This window comes from Notothenia coriiceps, unplaced genomic scaffold (genome assembly GCF_000735185.1).
Source record: "Notothenia coriiceps isolate Sejong01 unplaced genomic scaffold, NC01 NC01_scaffold00032570, whole genome shotgun sequence".
In the NCBI taxonomy this organism is placed as follows: Eukaryota; Metazoa; Chordata; class Actinopteri; order Perciformes; family Nototheniidae; genus Notothenia; species Notothenia coriiceps.
This window is the reverse complement of record NW_011365271.1, coordinates 83,430-104,762: the sequence shown is the minus strand read 5'-3', so window position 1 is coordinate 104,762 and position 21,333 is coordinate 83,430. Positions and strand designations below refer to the sequence as shown.

Here is a 21,333-nt window from a genome sequence, read left to right as displayed (position 1 = left end):
CATACTGTACATACACGCATACCCCACTAACAGGCTTAAGTAGCTAAACCCACCTTACTATTTTGTTTGTTTTCTTTTGCGACGGAAGTGAAGTCAGTGTCAGCTTACCCAAGGCCTGTCCTCTCTCCATGCAGCGGAGGTAATTCCTTTTAAAGCGCTCACACTGTGCCAGGGTCATAGGTGCCCCCTAACAAGCCATCTTAAGTTCCACAAAGCTTTTATTCCTCTGTTCAGTTATAACAGTCAATTCCTGACACAGCACACTTACTTCAATGTAACCCAGACCATGGTAGCTTTTTTTTTTATTATTGAAAGCATCATGTAGCCATAACAAAACTCTCAGCTCTACAGAGACAAGGTTTACAGATAGGAGAGGGTATTACTTAACAGGGAAGGTGTTGGATTGTGAACAACGACTGACAGGAAAGTACAAGTGCTCTTGTATTGCTGAAGTTCTTATGAGTGTTAAAGTATACTCAAGTAACCTTGTTCTGGCGTTAACCGATAATAGATTTATTATTCAAGAGACTTGTCAATCATTTACAATACAAGGAGTTGCCCGCTTTAAACTTGAGTGAGTCGTCCATCTTTTACTTTCTTTCTCTGTTCGTCAGGCCTGAAGGTCGAGGTTCAGTGACTGACAGGAATGTTTGTGAGCATGCCCCGCTGGGTGGCATGCATGGAGGCATAGCAGGAGCTTGAGTGGGAGTCTCACTTTTATCTGATCAAAAACGCTGATGTTTGTTATGGCATGCCTGATGCTTCTTCTGAGAGCCCTTATAAGGCATCTTGTTCCACGCCCGCCACATACACTATGCACACAAGCACATACATGCCACACGAAAAACCCTCTGAAAAGGTTCACTGATTTTCTTTTCCAAGGTGCCTCCTACGTTTGGTATGGTTGTGGAGAGTGGTACGTAGCTTGTGTCAGAACAGGGGTTGTTACATAAGATCAGGTTTTTGCTTTGGTTTGTTTGTGTCAGCACTCCTTCAGTAGCGCTGTGTAATATATGCCAATGTTTGAGTGTGCGTGGCTGCCTGGCAGCTGTGCAAACACTGTTTGGGTGATCCAGGTTCCTCTTGATGTGGTCTGTCAATGCATCGGGCCAAATAGAGCAAAACCGGTCGGTTTCTCGTCTAATGTGCACCATGTCAAAATGAGGACGATATGATTTGCCGGATCAAAACTCAATTAGTCACCCAAATGTCACTGGGTAGTGTTTGACCAGGCCATGAATATGCCTAGAGGGCAACTGATACCAGCTTCCTCAATGGGCCTCCCTGTGCTGGTCAGACTTGTCAACAGACTGGGCGAATAGAAGTAAAGGAGCTATCTTTGAGTTTCCACAATGACCCTGTCTTTTTTCCATCCCCATGTTGTTCAGTAAGCCACTGTGTTACATCAAATGGGTTATCCCTCCATTCAGTCGGTGTTTCATTCATTGGTCTGTCATACAGCCCGTCATTTTCCGTGTTGCCCATATAAACATAAAACCATTATACCGCGTGTGTCCTATCTCGATGCTTCCCTGGTGACTACACGCCTTAATCCTTGCTTATGAAGCTTAGTCATAAAGCAAGGCGTGTTGGTACCAGATACATCAGTCTGCTAAATAGTAAGCATATGGTGTGAGTGAGAGAGGGGGTTGGGTGTTTGAGGGATGGAGAAAGAAAGACCTTTCAAGGTGTGGCCGATTTGATTGCAGTGAATAGTATAGTTACAAAATAACAAGAGATCAAAACAATTTGTCGCTTCACAGCTTCTCTTTTTAGTCCCATTTCACAAAAAGCCAACAACAAAAACATAGGAAAATATGTTCCTTGGCTGGGGAAATAAAGCATTAACAAGCTTTGTTGGTACCAGACAAGTATTTTTCAATCATTCACCCACCCACTCACACAATTCCTTCTCAAGTGTTCCTCCCCCTCCTTTCCCTTTCTTCCTCTGTTCACAAAGTCTCTCTGTTGGCCACATGGGTTCCTCTAACTTCACCTTGATGTGGTGTATAGTGTAGTGAGTTCCTGGTGTCCAATCCCCAGTCATTCCTTGCTTGTAATCCCTGAGTCATCCACTAGACGCCTGCTGCACCACACGCCATTGGCCATCCGACTGTGTGTCTGCTTGGCCCGCTAACTAGTTTTTGCTACCACAGCCCCTCCCCTCCCCCCCCCTCCCTACTTTACCACTCTGACTGAGAGCCCTGACTGGCCTGACACTGCACCTAAATGGCTCCACAACTCCCCACTCATCTCAACAAGCAAACTTTTTTTGTCCTCGATTCTGTTTTATGATTCCTTATTTAGTACATGTGTTTCTTATACTGGGGTGGAAATCAGGCTAGTTTTGTTCAGCTCATGTTCAAGATTTTCTTCGTTTTCTGCACACCACCTGTTTTGGAGTCAGAACGCTGCTTTTGTAATCAAAAGCATAAATGGGGCATAGCGAGAGTTGTATTGGTTGATTGGCCTACCAAAGCAAATGAAGATGAAAAAGGATGCGTTTGTGTGGGTGGCGCTCATGATGCGCTGGGCCTCAGTGACACAGTCAAATGGGAGGTAGGCCTACATGCGTTCTGGCAGCCATGGAGGAGGTCGAGGAATGGGAGTTGTGTACGATTTGAGACTGCCTCTGGAGTTTAGCTATGAGCGTTAAAAAAAAGCTGGATTCAATTGTCTGCCTAGCCTGACCTCCCTAGTATCTGCATGTTTTACTTATGAGTTGCCTTTACTCACTACTACGCTGTAGGCCTGAAAAGCCCAAACATTATAAGAACTTGGCGTTGACATTATTCGGTTTCACTAAGGCCATTGTCTAAGCGGAAATTAAAATTCTGACTATTCACAAATGCATGTTAGATATGCTCTGTTTGCTTTCCTAAAATATGTGTTTGTTTTGTGAATAGTTACAGTGTAACTGTGACACATTTTGAGTTTGAGTCATTGAGCAGGAACTTTACAAGATATGGTCAATGCTTTCATCATGACCAGTCACGTTTCAGATGAAGCAGCACGGTATCCCTTGAAGTCCAGTCATTCTTTGATAGAATGAGTCACAGCCTGCCTGTGCATGCTTATGTTTATGAGTGTGTGTGTGTGGTGGTGTGTGTGTGTGTGTGTGTGTGTGTGTGTGTGTGTGTGTGTGTGTGTGTGTGTGTGAAAAGCAGAACAAGAGAAACAGAGATAGAAAGAGAGAGAGAGAGTTAGAAGGATGACAAGGTGATCATGAGTTTCCACATCTGCAAAGACATGCGCATGTTATTGCAAAACACTAAGTTGTAACTTTCCAGTTGTCAAATCGCAGTTCAAATCTTTTCTCGGCAGCAAAGTCAGCCAAAGCTTGGATGTTTCAAAGCGTCATAAATAAAAAAACACCCATACTTTTAAATAAGATAAGGAAAATGAGATATGGCCATACGCTTTATGTGTAATGCTCCTTAGCCACGGAGCCTACACTAGGCTTAAAATAGAAGGACAATTTATCATCCCGAGCTGAAACCATTTTGCCACTTAGACCACAAGTCATTTTTGGTCGCATTAGAGGAAAACAAGAAAGCTGTGTGAAGCACATTAGCGATTGTAAAACAGAGGTGGAATGTAAAGCACGCAACATGAAAACACTTTGGTCTGGGGGGAATTTATTTATCAAGAATCCATCTGTCGCCCATAACTTGCCTTCAAACAAGTAACAAGCTCTTATATGTGTGATGTATAATTGGAGCCAGCCACTGCAAGACTTATATGCATATGTGTTGCCTGAAAGAATGGTTGAGTAGGGCGAACAATTCATCAATGTGTGAGAATGTGTGCCAGCATGTTGTCCCACATCATTTACACTTATATCAGGAACCTGGTTGTGGAATGTATCAGTTTGGACAAAAAAGGGACAGGCACCATGTTTTGTGGAAAAAATGCAACACAGAGAGTAAACTGTTTGTCAGATATGCTGTGTGTTTGGTTTAACGCCTAAACAGTTCCCCCAGAGCATCCCCTGTCTGTTTACACAGCGACGGAGCCTGGGAGGGCAGCTAGCCTGGACACAGCTAGGCTAACACCACCTGCACTCTCCAGTATAACGCTCCTCTGTCAGATCCCCTTTCTCACTGCTATACCAAAAGCTGATTGATAAAAAAGACGGTCAAATTATTTCTGATTAAGTAGTGCTTTCATTCTAAATATTGAACATATGAGGAGGTCATTGAAAACCATCAAGTTGTGTGAATTTGTCAGGTCTCAGTGTATGCCAGCTTTTTGCTTTTTCCCAATTGAGTTTGTCTTCTATAAGTAATAGAGAACTTGAAGGTTGTGCAATAAGCTGTTGAGAGAAGTACGGTACTGTTGCTCAACCAAATACTTGAGGCATACCTTAAACATGCCTTTTGACACCATTAAAGATTACAGAAAAACAAAGCTTGTAGGCAATTTTATAAGCAAGAAGGAGCCTTAATCCTACTGAACACGCCTCTGAATGACTCGTTCTTCTGGAAAAAGGCTTTCCATCAAGCTTTTAGCAAAACATATTTAGCGTCTGTTGCCGATGGCGCTTACCATCTCAAACGTAGAGGTAATGTCATATCAAGCGCTGAGACTTTGGCATAAACAGTGGAGGTAATGCACTTTCAAATCATAAGCTAATATGATTTCAGAGATGGACAGAGTGGAAGAGAGAAAGACAGCAAAGCAGCTTCAGGGTATTAGTCTGGATTCTTGTCTGCTTCAGTAGCCGGTATGTCTGTGGTGTTGATGATCCCGGACAACTCTATAGTTTCATGGTCAAAGACAGATGTCAGCAGTAGTGGCCTCGCTGCGTACAGCTGTTTAACACCACCACAGGCTTGAGCTTTAAGAGTGCAGCCAGAAGCCAGCGGTGACCTAAGAATACAACTAGTGTTTCAGCAGGGTTTTCCGTGATAGTGGGTTGGACCTTGGTTGTCTGGAGGATCTGTTCTGGTCAACATTGTCCTGTGCTTGAGCAGACTTGGGTTTAGGCTTGGTTTGGTTTCTCAACGTTTGCTTGAGCCAGGCCTATATATCTATTCCTGGACCTTGGCATTGAGATGGAAATCAAAACAGCGGAGCGGCTGGCTGAACAAGTGGTCCTCTCAAAGTCAGACTGCCACCCCGTTCTCCTCCTCTTGCTCCACTGCAACCCTCAGCCACCACTCTATCACCCTGTAGCGCTGAATGGGACCCTTCATGTTGGTCGGGTTTATGACCCCGGGTTTTCAGATCAGGGGTCCAGATACAAATCTCCATCAAAGGCTCTCTCAGATACCAGTGCCACCTCTGGTCTGCTGTGGTCAGACTGGTCTGCCTTAAAGAGTCGTTTATGAACCCTTGGCAAGTATCCAAGACCTCCTCTCATTTCCCCTGCAGTGTGCTGAAATATACCTGCATGCATGTAGGGATATGACCCTCAACTGAACCCACAACTCACCTCACTTCCCACAGGAAGTGGCAACTTAGCCACAGGAAATGGACTTTTTTGCAGATTTAAATAAACCCCACCGTTCACTACAGATGGGCATAGAAATAGAGGCATGAATTACCACATACTTTGACACCATTATAAATAAATGACTATTTGACCTTAACATTCTCCATGACCCTAACATCTCTGAGTGGCCTTTCAGATGTCATCCTCATTGTAATTTGTTTCAATTTCTCTCACAGCCGACTCTCTTTCCTCACGCCAACACACTCCCACTCTTTGGATAAACTCTATAGGGCTATTTATAGCTCAATCGCATGACAGAAACCATATTGTCCCTTATTTTTTGGGTCTGGTAGCCTGCTCTGCTTGTATCATTGCATCATTCTGAGTGGAGGCAGTAGTCCAGGCTTTATGAATGAACTGAGTCTCCGCCAGAGGCTGGGAGATGGCATTGATCCCACTGTGATGTCACTCCAGAGACAAGGAGAAGAGAGAGAGCATTATGAGACCTCCCATTCATTCTCCTGCCTCTCTCTCTCCCCACTGTGCCCACCCCCGGTTCTCTTGTCCTGTGATGGGCTCATATTACAGGCCGGTGAGTCATCCCCCCTTGCTCATTCACCCCTCACCCACCCGGGATGCTCCCTTGCTATCTTCCCCAGCCCGGCCCTACCCTGCCCTGCCCAGCCATGTCTGTTCCAGCCCCATAGACTTTGGCCCCAGTCGCAAAAATTCCCAATTTCACGCCCACGCTCTTGCGCACAGGCAAAGAAGGCTGCTAATTTGCTTCATGTGTGTGTATCAATGTGTATCAGATTAACAGCATATAGAACCGTACAGAACCTACGCTGGGCTTGAGTTAGGGCTTGGTCACAGAGGCACAGTATGTCATGGAGAATCCCTTGGAGAAGTATGGTTGTCGCACTCAGCAGCCTGAACATTACTGATGTCATGGGAAGATGGGAGTGGCTAATCAATATGTTTAACTGTGAATTTCAGACTCAACATCAGTCTCATTATATCAGCAATTATTAGAATAGATTTACTTATTATTATTCCCTCTACATCATTCAGAGAAAATGGTTTAATTTCATACTTTTCACTCAAGATGCTCTTTTTACTTTCGTTAGCTGTTAGTGAGCCGCCATAATGTTCCCTGCGATTTACACCCACGCCTACATTTCGTGAGCTAAGTGGATGGGACTCATTTTGCGGACAGACCCACACCATCTAATGTGGAAAGTGATGACTTGTGGATGCTCTAACTCTCGGTACATACTGACCATTCTGCATCTAATGGGACTCACAGGCATTGAAATCCTATCAGGACTTCATCATTTACTAGAGATCGTCTAGATCCAAGCTCGCCTCTCTCGCTAATGGATGCACACTGTACATTAGCTCTGCCGCAGATAACTTTCATATGGATCACTCACCATGGAGGCTGCTCTTTATCCTTGCACTTTTAGGTCTTTTGTTTGCCTCTCAGCCTTGTTGTGTACTCTGTATCTTGTTTTAGGGATAGACAACAAAACATGCACCTTTAGTAGTATAATTAAAATGATTTAGTTGAAGGAGGAATGTGTCTTTAAGAGACTGTTGTAGTCTCACCTAACTGTACAACCTAAAAAAAACATTTGTTGTGCTTTGAATATGTTCAAGATTTTAAACAAAAATCCCATATTATTAAAAATAATAACTAAAGAAATCACACACATTGCAGTTCACATTTTGCTCTATAATCATGGTTCACATATTTCCCTTTGGAGGGTCTAATGGTAGTCCTCGTGCACGGTGGTGTTGAGTGTCTTCTATGGAGGATTTAGTGTTAAAGTGGACTCAAGTCTGTGTGGGCAAGCACACTGGGGCTGTAAAAGCGATGAAGAGGGAGGGGGAAATCAGTTCGAAAGTGCAGACAAACTCCTCTGGATCCAGCTTAAATAAACTGCCACATTTCGGCCCTGCCTTCACATCAAAGCGCAGACTGTCTGAGCCCCAGTCCCATCTCAGTTTGCAGCCGTTAGCAGTGCCCTCCTTTTTACACTTCCAACACTACTTAAAAGAAAAATGAGCTCAGCAGAGGCCTAGACAACCTTCCTATGAGGGGCAACTTGTACACAAAGACTAGCTCTGGTCTTATTTTCATTGTGAAACTGCACGATTTATTTTGATATGCAAACTGACAATAGTTTACAATGTGAGATTATTGTTCTCAGCTTCCTTTTAGGCTTTGCTTTTACTTCTGACTTGAATAAATAACATTCTGTGTTCATCAGTGTAACAGAGAGCAGTATATTAAAACAAGCCCTAATTAAATTACATGAAATAGCAAAGAGCTCTTGTCTGTCTTCTGTCTCTGACCTCTTATGAGGCTTTGTTCTTTGGGGAGAGAAAATAAACAGAAAAAAAGAAACTAGGAGTCTTTATTTTACAAACAGCCAGACAGACATTGGTTACATGGGCGAAGCAGCTGCTGTGCATTCCTGACGAGGTCGAGACGTCAACGAGTGGTGAAAACAAGCATGAACTGTATGTTGCCCCGGTGTTCGACTGGCAGATAAAACCACCAGCCAGTGGAGATGCCAGAACATCTGGGTTCGAAGAGAGGAGTTACACAACTCATGCTCATCATGATTTTGCCTTCAGGCTAAGCCTTTTTGATCTGGTTTTTAATGATTTTAATTGATGCAGAATGGAGACGGACGGAAAGGGATGAGCTAAGGAGAAAGACATGCTGCACAAATCGAAGCCTGCTGAACCCTTCATTCTGCATGCACCTTAACCCTGATGAAGATTTGCTTCACACGCTTTACTTAACAAGTTGATTAGACAACATAATTATATTGTGTTCTGCAGACTTGATCACGATATATATATGTCTTTCTTTGTTGTGTAAATGAGGGGTGGGTGCTTTGATAAAGACATGTCAGTTAATTGGAACTCTATAAGGCCTTTATTGTCTATTTACAAGTCGCTCGTGGAGTCTTGGCCTGATTATTCTATTCTTGTGTCGGTGGCCCGGGGGTCTTTCCCCTTGTCCCCTTATCATCTCCCCTGCTTTGCCCCCTCATCCCACACTTCTGCAGCCTAGTCAATCTAATTAGATGAGTGCGAGTCATCAGGCACTGTTTAAAGCCATCAAAGGGGGCTCTGTTCCACAAAGGGTGCCCACTGGCTGTGATCAGAGAACAGTAACCCTAGTGTGTGTGACCAAGACCCTTGAGACAGCCCAACCCCCAAACTCTATAAGCCACCCGCCAGCAGCCACGGTGACATCATCACCTCATCCCTCGACCTTTGAACTCTCAGAATGTTTGACCCCATGCTTGGTCGGGTGACAGTAGGCCCACTGTGTCAGGGCAACATGGTAGGAGGGCTAGCAGGGGTCATGGTGTCGCTTATGGGCACCACGCACTGCTCCCCCACCCAGAATGTGCGGCTGGGAGAGAGGTTAATGTTTGTAGTGCTTGTAAATAAACGTGTGTGTTTATACTAATGTAGCATGCCAGGTGAGTGGGAGTTGCCTCAGGAATCTGCCTGGAAAAGCAGAAACTGTAGACAAGAGTCAAAAAGAAAAGTGGTAGAAAGACTTCCTGTGAACTATCCAAAATGACCAAGTGTAACATTAAGCAAACAAATTGACACATGGAGTTTTACCTCCGTTTGTAGACAGCTCTTGTTTAAAATAGATTGGATCAGATATGTAGACAGTTTCTGTCTAGACAAAATGTAATTGTTGAGCCTTGCTGTTCATCACGGTCCGATACAACTGTGTGTGTGTGTGTGTGTGTGTGTGTGTGTGTGTGTGTGTGTGTGTGTGTGTGTGTGTGTGTGTGTGTGTGTGTGTGTGTGTGTGTGTTCGTTCATGTAACTTAACTACATTCACAAGTCACTCTTTCCCGCCCTCTTCTCTGATTCAATTGTATTTTTCATTCAGGAAACCTATTGGCATGACATACAATACAGGATGCATTCTCATATCTTGGGTTGTCAATTATAATTAAAGCATATGTGAACATATTAGTAATTGCAATCAAAAATAAAGGAGATATACAATTCGAAATAATATCATAATCAATTTTCTTTGTAAATTGCAGATCCGGAGTGTGGAGATGTTCCCCTTCTCACTCCAGGAAGTAAAGAGATGATGTCCCAGGCTCTGAAGGCCACCTTCAGCGGCTTCACAAAGGAACAGCAGCGGCTTGGTATTCCCAAAGGTAAGACTGTCAGCTTTTTTTTATAATTGCCTCATAACATTTTCAAAGAATCTCGACGTGTCACATGTCAGGCAATAAAGCCCGCTTTAGATAATTCTGTGAAGGCATCTCTTAGAAGAACATAAGGAGACACCCAGTTATTCTAGAAATGGCCGTACATTACATATATTTCAGTACAGGCAGACTGTCTGACTGCAGCTTCCAGAGAATCTCGAGGCAGACATTACAATGATGACTTAGTTTCAACCACACAGCCTCTTCAAGCTGTTTGGAAGCGGCAGGACTCTCAGCATGTAATCGTACTATATGTGCAAACTTTGGTTTTAGCTTGTCATTACCACTTCTGTTTACATCCACCCCTGCCTCCCTGTTTGTTTTTGATTGACTTGTCATGGTTAGATACATTGACCACAGAGGCGGTGTGAAAGTTGGTTGCATAATCTTTGATGGCATGACGAATAAAACAGAATGGTCTGTAGTTCAGAGAGAATATGTGGCGTGCGCCATACTCTGTATGGACATGAGGATTAGGATTCAATGAATTGCACATGTACTTAAGGGGCTTTTCTAACTGTGTATTACAATTATTATGTGTGCTCGTCTTCAGATCCCAGACAGTGGACAGACAACCATGTGGCTGAGTGGCTAACATGGACAGTGAACGAATTCAGTCTGAAGAATGTCGACTTTGAAAAATTCTGCATGAACGGAGCCAGCCTGTGTGCGATGGGGAAGGATCGCTTCCTAGACTTAGCACCTGACTTTGTGGGTGACATCCTTTGGGAACATTTAGAAATGCTTCAGAAAGGTAATGCCACTTTTGTCCTAACGCTGTTCTTTTTTAATTGTCCATGCCACTTTTATTAGTTTGTTTTAAGAAAGCAAATTAATCAATTACATGTGAGGAAACATATCCCAGAGCAGGGTCACTTCTCTCACCAATTTAGAGTAGGACAGTGTTGACATTTGCTATAGTAACGGGAGCCAAACGGGAAGACACAATTTAGCTCAGGTCATTAATTTTTGATAATGCTGGATGCAGTTACACAATACATGAAATCAATGGTGAGGTCACTGACGCTCTTTCTCTATCTATTTTTCATGAAGAGGATGCAAAGCATTACCCCATCAATGGACTGACCTCCAACTTCCAGGAATCCCGTTATACCTCAGACTACTTTGTCAGTAAGTACTAAAATCACTCTGCGTAATAGCACAAGACGTGAGCCTCCTTGAATAGAAAAAGAGGTGTGGTTTTGCGTAGTGAATAAAAGAGTTTGGGGATTTAGTGTTAGGAAGAAATGAACTTTTGGATTAAGTAAAAAGCCTGTTTCGGTTTGTTGATGACATATTATAGGAAGCAATATGGCATGAATGTAAGTTCTGTTAAAGATGGGTGCATGACAAATCAATAATCTTTCCTCAAATGGACAAGACTCATCTTGTGCACTCAGGGCTGTTTCTGTGATGGGCTTTTCGAACACTAAGCAATTGGGCAGCAGTTGAGCACAATATAGATAATGACTCCACTCTATGATTGATCTCCCTCCTCTCCTCTGCTCCTTGCTCCCATCTCTGCTTTTCTATCCACACTCATTTCCCTTTGTGTCTCCAGGCTACGGAATTGAACATGCCCAATGTGTCCCTCCTTCTGAATACTCAGAGCCCGGCTTCATCACAGAGTCCTACCAGACACTTCATCCCATCAGCTCGGAGGAATTGCTGACGCTCAAGTACGAGAGTGAATATCCTGCTGTCATCCTACGGGACACGCCCCTCAACCCGCTGCAGGGGGACTACTTCACTGTCAAACAGGAGGTGGTATCCCATGACAACATGTGTGTGGGACGACTCAGCCGAGGTGAGGGGTCACAAACCAGACACGTAGTATAGTTGAGATTCAAGCAGTGGAAATGTGCTGCATTTCAGCGTTTTCAACCGATATGTTGTGATAAATAGGTCCAACAAAAGTGCAGGTACTTTTTTTTGTGTGGGTTTGTGAGTGCGTGTGATTGTGCTGAGGCCACCAGAATCTTGTCATGCCACATCAGCTTGCAAGTATTAGAAGAGAAGAAAAGCAGGCCCTCTGGTTGGTTTGTGGTTCAAGAAAACCCGCCTCACACAATCTAGACTTGGTTGGGAGAAAAAAAGAAAACTCTATTGTTTCTGTCAGTGTGATACACGAACCAAAGCCACAACGTGTTCTCTTCTTGCCGCCCGTCCTTTATGTAAAACAGTTCAAGTGGTGTAACCTTCAAGACATTTTTTTTTTCTTTTCTTGTTTTTGTTGGCCTCTTTTCCTCGACTTCTGAGTAAGGAGATAGAGGTGTCATCCTCAGCAAGCAAGCGTGGGGTTTTCTCATGCAACTGTTTGCTTTTTTCAATGTGCATGCTTGTGTTCTCTCCCAGTGATAGTTTACAGAAGAATTAGCAGCATGGTTTACATTTAAAGCCATAAACCTAGGATTTTTCTTTCTCACAAATCCCCAGCTGTATAAATGAATAGCATCAGCTTTGTACACCATGCATGCAAGCCTCCTGCTAGTGCTCTAAGCATTTGCCTGCAAGGTATGTGGTCTGATCCTTACGCATCACACATTCAAAGCTTTTGAGCGTTGAATGGTGCTCTCCAAACGTGGGAAAGCATTTCGTAGCACAACTGATATCCACATGTGGCTTCAATTTCAGCAGTAGAACATTTCAGCATCAATCGAGTTGACTTGCATTATCTGTCATTTGGTAATAGCTCGCCGTTCAAAGGCTCCTCTTATCTTTCCCAAGGCCAAAAATAGCAAGGCAATTTGTGTGATTGTCTTCAATTTAAAATCAAACCCAAATGGAGGTTGTAAAAGTGAAATGAGGTGTGAAATGGACAGAGATGTTGAACTGTACAGAATAATATACAAGTTACTTCTAAGGTGTTGACTTAGAGTAGAGTAGGAAAGCCATACAATACAAATTCAGGTTTAATAAAATGTTACCGTCATCTTTATAACAATTTTATTTATTTCTCCCAGGTAAACTCGGAGGCCAGGACTCCTTTGAGAGCATCGAGAGCTTTGAGAGCTGCGACCGGTTGACCCAGTCATGGAGCAGCCAGTCCTCGTTCAGCAGCCTGCAGCGGGTACCTTCGTACGACAGCTTCGACTCAGAAGACTACCCCACTGCCCTGCATAGCCACAAGCCCAAGGGCACTTTCAAAGACTATGTGAGGGAGCGCTCGGACCTCAGCAAGGATAAACCCGTCATCCCCGCGGCAGCACTGGCAGGATACACAGGTGAGATGTCCACCTTTTAGATTTTTAGAAAGCCCTACCTTGAAAAGGGCTGTCGTTTTTCACAGAACCTTTTCACAGCAGAAATCTTTCTTTTTTCGTTTTTAAATCACAGGGTAACCGATAACATCAATCACAGAATCGGGCTCCATTAAGTTGTGCTGCTCCATTGCCCAGCATGCACAATCACAGGGCTGGCACTAGTACACATAAAACAAATGTATAATATGTATTTTCACATGATGGTATTCAAATGAACTTTATTCGGTTAGTTCAGATAATATTGCTGCTAATTTCTGATAGTATCTGAATGCCATCTGAATTTCAAGTCCTACTCTTGTTACTCTAGCTTTAAAAGATCCTATTGTTGACGTTCACATTTTAATTTTTAATTTATTGTACATATCCATGAAGATAAACAACATGTGCTTTGAGTGAAATATTCTTAGAAGTTGCAGAATGTTGTTACTTCCATCGATGATACGAGGAGGCTCGAAAAGATGTTGTGCAGCTGTAACACACTTTTTTTTGTTGCTCTGCAAAAGCCCCAGATGTGGGGGTGCCTAAATGCACCACTTTTAGACCAAAGAGAAAAAAAACAACAACACCTTTTTAGCCTGGCAACCCGAGTCATGCACATTACAGGAAGCAAAATAGATTTTGCTACTACCTTCTTCTTCTTCTTATTTTTTTTCTCTCTCTCTCACTCTGTCTCACACTCTTCTGTTCTGTCTTCACTTCTCATCTACCTCCTTGTTATCTGCAGCCCGCATCTCAACCTATTTTTCCGAGGTCGTCCTGGCAACGCTGGTGAAACATAAAAAGGATGCCTGTCCCTGCACATAGCACCGGAGTAACATTATCTCTTCATCACAAGAGGCATTTTCATACTCGTACATGCTCTAAGAGCAGGCCTATATGTTCTCCAACTTCAGTCAGATGTGTAGATAACTGCACACTTTTCAAGCAAATGTACTATTTTAGCATCTGTCAGGGTTTTTGGTCTCAAAAGGTGCAAAGAAAAAAAAACACTGTTACTATATATTTGTAATGTAAGAAAAAAATACTTTCCAAATCATATGGTGCACAAGAAAATGTATTTTGAAGCTTTTAGGAGGGTCAAGTTAACCTTATTATGACATACACTGCTGTTTAAAAAATACATTTTGAGGATCATATCTTAGGGTCAAAGTGTTTGGGGCTTTTTCAGACGGTTGTGTTTAAATTATAGTCACACGGCTGTCGGATTGCCAACATTCAAAAAGGGGAAATCCGAGCACATTTTTCAACGACACTAACAATGCATACATCAGATCTCAACTGACTGTCCTAAAGTTGGTATGCACAAGTGAATTGGTCATCTGTGTGGCTATTAGTTCAAAAGCTTCTTATAGAACAGTGAGTCATTCATTCATAATGATGTCGGAAAGATGTCGTAATGTGCATATAATCAAATAATAAAGCTTTAGACACTGTCTAAAAGCCCCTCTAGTGACCATTAGGCTGAGTTGCTGCATGCACCCTATATGAACCAAGGAACTAAATATACATTTAGTTAAATCAGCTGAAACCAGATAAGCTTTTTGGAAGTTTTTTTTGGTATTCAACAATATGACATCTGGCTTTATGAAATAAGCTTTGGCCGAAATCTGTAATAGATCAGAGTGTAAACCCTAGCATGTGGAAATATCTTCTTTCAAAACCTTTTTCAAATGTTCACCACAGCTTTCTCACTCCATTTACCGTTTTGGTTTTGACATCTTACATGTATCAGTTGTTACGACAGGATAAATGTCTCCGAAGAGCACATGTGTGAAACACTGGTGAGTGTTTCCAGCCTAATGCATAGTAGTGTACTCAGCTGAGGAGAAGGTGCTTCCTCTAAGCTTTTATACAAAGAAAAAATTGGAAAGATTAAAAAAAAAATCATTTTAATATACCCCAATTTATTTGAAAGGGAAAAATGTGGAGCAGCCTGCATTCCAAGCTGTTATTAAGAGCACTGAAGGGAGAGTGTAGTCCTTCAAAGATGGAAGAAGTATTTGTGTGTGTGTTAGTGTCTTTGTGTGTGTGTTTGCCCATGTGCAAATGTGTGGGTTGATGAAAAAGTGTAAGGATGAGCAAGAGAGAAACCTCAAATATGTATATTTTTTAAGATTCCAAATGGATGTTTATGACAGATTGCTCTGTTCGGCTTCCTGTCCCGGTCACAGGGTGACAGGTGACACTTTACAGGGAGTCCGATAAGCTTGAGAGAGATAAGTGAAGCTCTAGTTGTCATCTCAGTGGTTTCCTGTGACAATTTGCCATTTACACCTTTCTCTAAAGTCACATTGCACACGCTAAACTCTGAATCTGTTACATGATACTTGCCTTTTCATTTGCATTGCCTGTCGGTTTAGTGAAGTGGAAAATATCGTAACTGTTATTATGTCTATTATTAAACAAAGATCAAGCATAAAAATACATTCATCTAAAAAAAGAAGAGATGGTTTATGCCAGATCAGCTATTTTCTATCTGCTGTCCCTGGGCGTGTACACATATACCATTCAACATACACTTACTAACATGACTGAGTCTCTATCCCATTAACACATGAAGAAACATCAACGTACGTATCTATCAAACCTATACCAGCACATAATCAACTAAAAAGTAAAGTTAAAAGTTGTCAAGAATAATTAAGTGTATTACATTTTTTTAAAGTTAAGATTAAAAAGTGTTTTAGTTAAAATAAAACACTCAAATACATACAGGTTCTTTCTTTTTGAATTTGGAATCCATGATTTGTTTTTCTTTGAATTTTTACCTTTTTTCATTTTTCTACATTCAGTAAAAAATGTGGCCTTAGTTGCAGCCCACTCCCCACCCAGCGTTCTTGCCGTAGCCATATACTCCAGACTCATTTAGCAAACCACGGGTCAGATACTTAACTCTGCTGTGAATTCAAGCCCCCACCCCAACTTCCCTTTTGCCACACTGTGAGCCCCATTGTGCATGGAGACTTGTCAAATATTTTTGGAAACTTTCTTTTTTTGTCAAAGGGTCGTCTAGTACATTCTGGCGTGAGAGCTCATAGGGCTGGTAAACGGGCACTATATCACCCCTATGAGGGCTCGCTATTTTACAGTAGCAGACTTTTGGAATGTGAGTGAAAGCCCTCTGTCTGAAAGAGACCCAGTGTTTCACAGCCGCTCATTTTCCAAAGTCTTGGTGGCTGTTGTCATGCACCTTCTTCCAATCCTTGCTGGAGCTCACAAGCACAATTTCAAGTTTTCAACCCACACGTCTGTTTCCCTGAAAGCTTTTGTTTGTGTTACATAAAGGTACATTTGGTTTTCTTAGGCACTCGAGAGAGGTGACTTTTGCGTAGCTTCAGTTTTGCTGAGGCCGTGTGCTGCATAGGCAGGTGTGATTTCAGCATGCAAGCCTCAAAAGTAGGTGGGTGAGTGTATGTGCTGAAAAAAAACCACAAGATCAAAATGCGCTGCAGTGAATCTAGTTCAGAGATCAGACCTTTTTGGTTATCTTCTTTCTGCTTTCCCTCCATTTTCCACGAGATGTAATAAGCAGTGCTACATCTAGCGCTATATTTACAGGTTACTATATTCTTTATCCATCATTACATTGTAGATGACCGAGCAAACCCTTTCTTTCTCCTACGCACAGTCTGCATTAACGTCTAAATACACCCCTTCTTTTTTTAAACTAGTGATTTCATCAGTATGGAACTCAGACAGACACAGACTCTATATTCACATACTGGAACTGCCAGACAAGGAGATACATGAAGAATGGGACTGTTGTATTTATGAAGACATTTGGTCCCTTTGCTGCACTTCAGTCTGACCCACATTAGAAGGTTTACTTTGTCCCTCTTCAGACATAAGTGAATAATCGTCATGCATATTTAACACGGTCATACATAGCACAGAAGTATAGGCTGTAGAGACATAACAAATTCCTCCTTTTGATCTCGAGATGACTTCACTTTTCGAGGGGTTTTGTACTTATCTACGCTATGCATTAACAGGATATAGATTCATGCAATGTTTCTCTCTTTTGTAAACTCCAATACTGGATATTTTTCTCTTTTTAAATGTGTTTTGCCACTTTTGAGTTTGGGTTAAGGGTAAGCATCAACATACTGTGTGTATATATATATGCAATATAATTAAAAGGAACAGTACTTCGAGCATTGTTAAAACAGGAACCTCACACTTATCTAATTAAAACCACACACCAACGAGTGTCTACACAACCTCAATATGCCTCTTCAGTGTACTTCTTTTTTTTTTAAACAAACACCTTCTCTCTTCCTCTCTTATCTGTTGTGCAGGCAGCGGCCCTATCCAGCTGTGGCAGTTTCTCCTGGAGCTGCTGACCGACAAGTCTTGCCAGTCCTTCATCAGCTGGACAGGCGACGGCTGGGAGTTCAAGCTCTCTGACCCAGATGAGGTGAGAGGCTGTGACCCTGCTGGCCACTGGCACACCTACTGGGAGGTCCTAAGCAGTTAGCCAGATGAACAATAATTCTTCTGCCTTTGTGGAAATGTTTGCATGCCTTGTTGGGCTCCATCGATCTTTTTTTTGGACGGGTGTCTGGTTTTGCATCTGTAGTACTTCATTGCAACAAGACCACAAACAAAAAAACTGCTTATTTGTTTTAATGTAGATTATTACATTCTCAGAGCTAACCATATTTCAGAAAACAAACAATTGTGGCTTTCACTTGAAGTCATTTGGTATGACACATCTTGACACGCTTATTTTCTGCATTCTTTTAGGTTGCTCGGAGGTGGGGCAAGAGGAAAAACAAGCCCAAGATGAACTACGAGAAGCTGAGCCGTGGCCTGCGCTACTACTATGACAAGAACATCATCCACAAGACATCGGGGAAACGCTACGTCTACCGCTTTGTCTGTGACTTAAAAAGCTTGCTGGGATACACTCCTGAGGAGCTCCATGCAATGTTGGACGTAAAGCCCGATACGGACGAGTGAAAGCAAAGAAGAAACAGGAAGTGAAGACAAACGTTCAGGAGACACAAGGACTGGGGCTCATAAAGTGGTCTTAACTTTTTTGATAGAGTTGGTAAACCGTTTTTTGGGGACCAAAAATGTTTTAAACGACTTACCATGGCTTTGTTCATTTCAACCTCCTGCCTCTCAGACCATGTTTTAAAAGAAGGCACAAGCCAAACGCCTGTATTCATACCCTGTTGCATTTGAGATGTGTGTGCGCATGTGTGTGTGTGAGCGTATGTGTAATTATGTACCGGAATTATTTAGCAGCTCAAGGCAGAGGGAGCGCTTTCGGGTATAGTTCAGGTTCCCTCCAGCCTAAGTAGCACAGTGTTGGAGACGAAAGTATAAAGACAGAAAGTCAGAGAAGACCAAGAGAGGAAAAGCAGAATAATTAAATATTGGGGAAGAGCAGGCAGAAGGTTCCTGTTGCCAAAACATGAATACCAAACTACGAAAGGTATAATGACAGTTACATAAATGCCCAATGTTCTCTTTGACAAAGAGAGGATTTTCAGCTTGGACCAAAAAGTGTCGTTTCTAATTTGTGGTTTGAGGAGCGTATATGCTTGTGCCAGTATTATATTATTGATGTTGAGAACACCCAATGTAAACCAGGCATATATTGGAGAGTTGTTTTTCATTTTTGTTGTCAATTAAGGTATTACAGTGGAACCAAACATTAGATGCCAAGTTTGTTTGTTTAGTTCTCTAGGTGAGCCTTTAACTGAAATGTGCTGATTTGTTATCAGACAACACTAGACACTGGCCCTGTGCTTTGTAGGGTTTGAGGACCCGATGAGATTACTCATAGCAAGAGTGTCTGACAGACAGACATATGAAAGTAGCCGTTGCTTTTGGAACTGACGCTTTCGCCTTTACATTCATGTTTGTCACCTCGTTGGAGACACATATTATGACTGAAACTTATGCATTTTTGCATATACCACCAGTATTAGCAAACTGTAGACAATCTATGTGGGGAAATTCAGGAGTCTTTAGTAAAAAGAGTTGTTTAATGTGCAGATTAGATGCATACTTTGTCGGTTCACTGTCCATGTTAGTGTTGCTTTTGAAGTGTTTAAATAGTCTTCTGACTGTCTATAAAATGAAATCACAAGTGAAATATTTGAGTGATTTTTCAGATCCTAAGTATGTCAGATTCTTTTCTTTTTGTCTTTTGTTATGCAATACATTTCGTCCATTAGGAAGCGGCTGCAGTATGTTAAGGTAAAGTGTAGGAAAAAGGGATAGGCAATAGAAACATGGCGACCAGAAAGGTTCTGAAGTTGTGCGGGATAGATGAAGGTGTTTGAAAGGAAACTGTGGATACTGCAGTTGATGATCACTTGTAAGATCTGAGAGAGAAAGACTGACAGAAATGACGCAAGTTGGTGGATGCTTGGAAGTTGGCATTACATTGGTAGAGTACTTACTTTCCACTATCATTGAGGTTGGATGCATGAATGCAGCTTAAACTTCATTGCAAATAGGGCTAGGGTTAGGGTTACAGCTAGTGGCAGACATTTGCATTTCATTTGTAGAGCTGTGCCTACTTGTGTATGAGCAAAACAATATATAACACATACTGAATATTAACTGGTTATATTTGAGCAAAAAGGCAGTCGTTTCCTACCAACAGTGGGAACAGTGGCTGTGCACTGGCCTTGTGGGAAATGCCAAAATGGAATATCATCTTAGAATACAATGTTATTGTTTACAGTGGCTGAATGTTACCCATATGGATGAAAATATCTTTTGAGATGTCTATTTGTACAGATTGTATTTCATAATGCTTTATTGAGACCCAGATTACACAAATAAGCAAGATACAAAGCAGGACAAATAACCAAAACCCTTGTGAGGTCTTTGGTCACGGTGCTTCGGGTATCCTCCACAATGTCGGAAGACAGGGACCAGAATTCTCTCACACTTTTGGAAAGTGTTGACTTTTGTTTTATCTTTTGTTAATATGATGGAAAGCACACAAGCTTTAGGACAAAGATAAATGCCTTTTGCTGATATGGGGTTCCCACTGAGTGTAGAACACAGATGCTGGATGTGTGCTGATGTTTAATTGGTAACACGCTTTTCCGCCATTATCAAGCACTGACTCGTAAAACTCTCACCCATGCACATCATCTGACATGAGTAATTCAACAATTAGTAACAAGCTGCACTGCGCTTTCATTGTTCTCTGCATGTTGATGTCAAGGTTTCAAAAGACTGTTTTGTTCAGAATAGTTTTCCAATATCAGTGTTTTATGTCTGAAAGCTCTACACATTTTCAAACATAATTGTACTGTTTGTCAGTGCCCTTGAAATAGCTCCTCTTTTTCCCCACTAAAGGTCATAGTATCAGTTTGGTCGGCTTCACAAAATACTGTGCTTAAAGAACTCCTTCCGTTACCTTAAATGTTAGTATTTTAAAGAATAATTTTGTCGGGAAATATACTATTGTTAAATGTCACAGATTACAATCTACTGCAGGTCTTATGTATTAATGAACCTTTGTTGTGCAAGTGAATACACACCATTAGTTTGTGGCATAGGCATATCTCAGAATGGATTCAGAAGGAAACTTTTTTGTTGGATGTTATTGTTTTTTGTATATTTTATAGTGTCTTTGTATTTTTGTTATGAGATCATTTTTATTGTATTTAGTTCACAAACATTTGAATATTTTTCAATAATTTATATTTTATAAAAGACAAGAGATGCAGACAGCTGGTGCTTTCATGGGAATTTAAAGGTAGCGCAGGACAAAATAATGTAGCGTTTTCTTTTCTTTTTGTTTTTTTTATTTTTTTATATATAGAAAACAGACCTGTCTGCTAGAGAAAAAAAGGCTGATGCTGGCCCATCAATGATTTCTGCTGGAAAGGTTTTATAAACTGTAGCTTCTATTTCTAAAATGTACTTAATGTACTTCAAAATGTTATAAAATATATGTGAACAAAGATTTCCTACTTGTGTGTGTGGTGTTACTGTTTCGACTCCTTTCGCACATTATTACTATACTATGCTATTTAACATTACCACATATCCGAGGTCCTTAGCATATACAATACTATAAATACAGTATTATCAACATTTAGCAATGACTTAAATGTTACAGTTTTGTAACATTGTGCGACCGTATACTTTCTGCGGAAAATCATGTTGCATGACTCCTCAAACGTAGTGTTCTGGAAAGCATTTGCTGTTTGATGCAGTTCAACATTGTCAAGTTCAGAATTGTCAAGAGTACAAGAATATCTCTGGGCAGATGCAAAACATATATTATTGATAATAGCGATACATGGTTAAAATGAACAGGGGATTCCTGGAATGTTCCTTACCTAAAAGTGGCACAAACAAATCTGTCTATTGTTCAAATCAC

The 21,333-nt window shown here is 41.6% G+C and overlaps 1 protein-coding gene across 3 annotated transcripts in view; it reads left to right on the top strand.

Annotated features, from left to right (window-relative positions):
* Positions 1 to 19,533, top strand: part of ets1 (v-ets avian erythroblastosis virus E26 oncogene homolog 1) — a 29,552-nt gene extending 10,019 nt beyond the window's left edge. For 2 of the 3 annotated variants that reach the window (XM_010789158.1, XM_010789161.1), the window contains exons 2-8: positions 9,532 to 9,651; positions 10,259 to 10,459; positions 10,759 to 10,836; positions 11,267 to 11,512; positions 12,669 to 12,929; positions 17,267 to 17,385; positions 17,715 to 19,533. In XM_010789158.1, the coding sequence (XP_010787460.1) occupies positions 9,532 to 9,651; positions 10,259 to 10,459; positions 10,759 to 10,836; positions 11,267 to 11,512; positions 12,669 to 12,929; positions 17,267 to 17,385; positions 17,715 to 17,930 (1,241 nt within the window). In that variant the 3' untranslated portion in view covers positions 17,931 to 19,533. The remainder of the gene's footprint in view (positions 1 to 9,531; positions 9,652 to 10,258; positions 10,460 to 10,758; positions 10,837 to 11,266; positions 11,513 to 12,668; positions 12,930 to 17,266; positions 17,386 to 17,714) is intronic. The other variant, XM_010789160.1, reaches the window with a different exon arrangement.
* Positions 19,534 to 21,333: the final 1,800 nt, after the last annotated feature.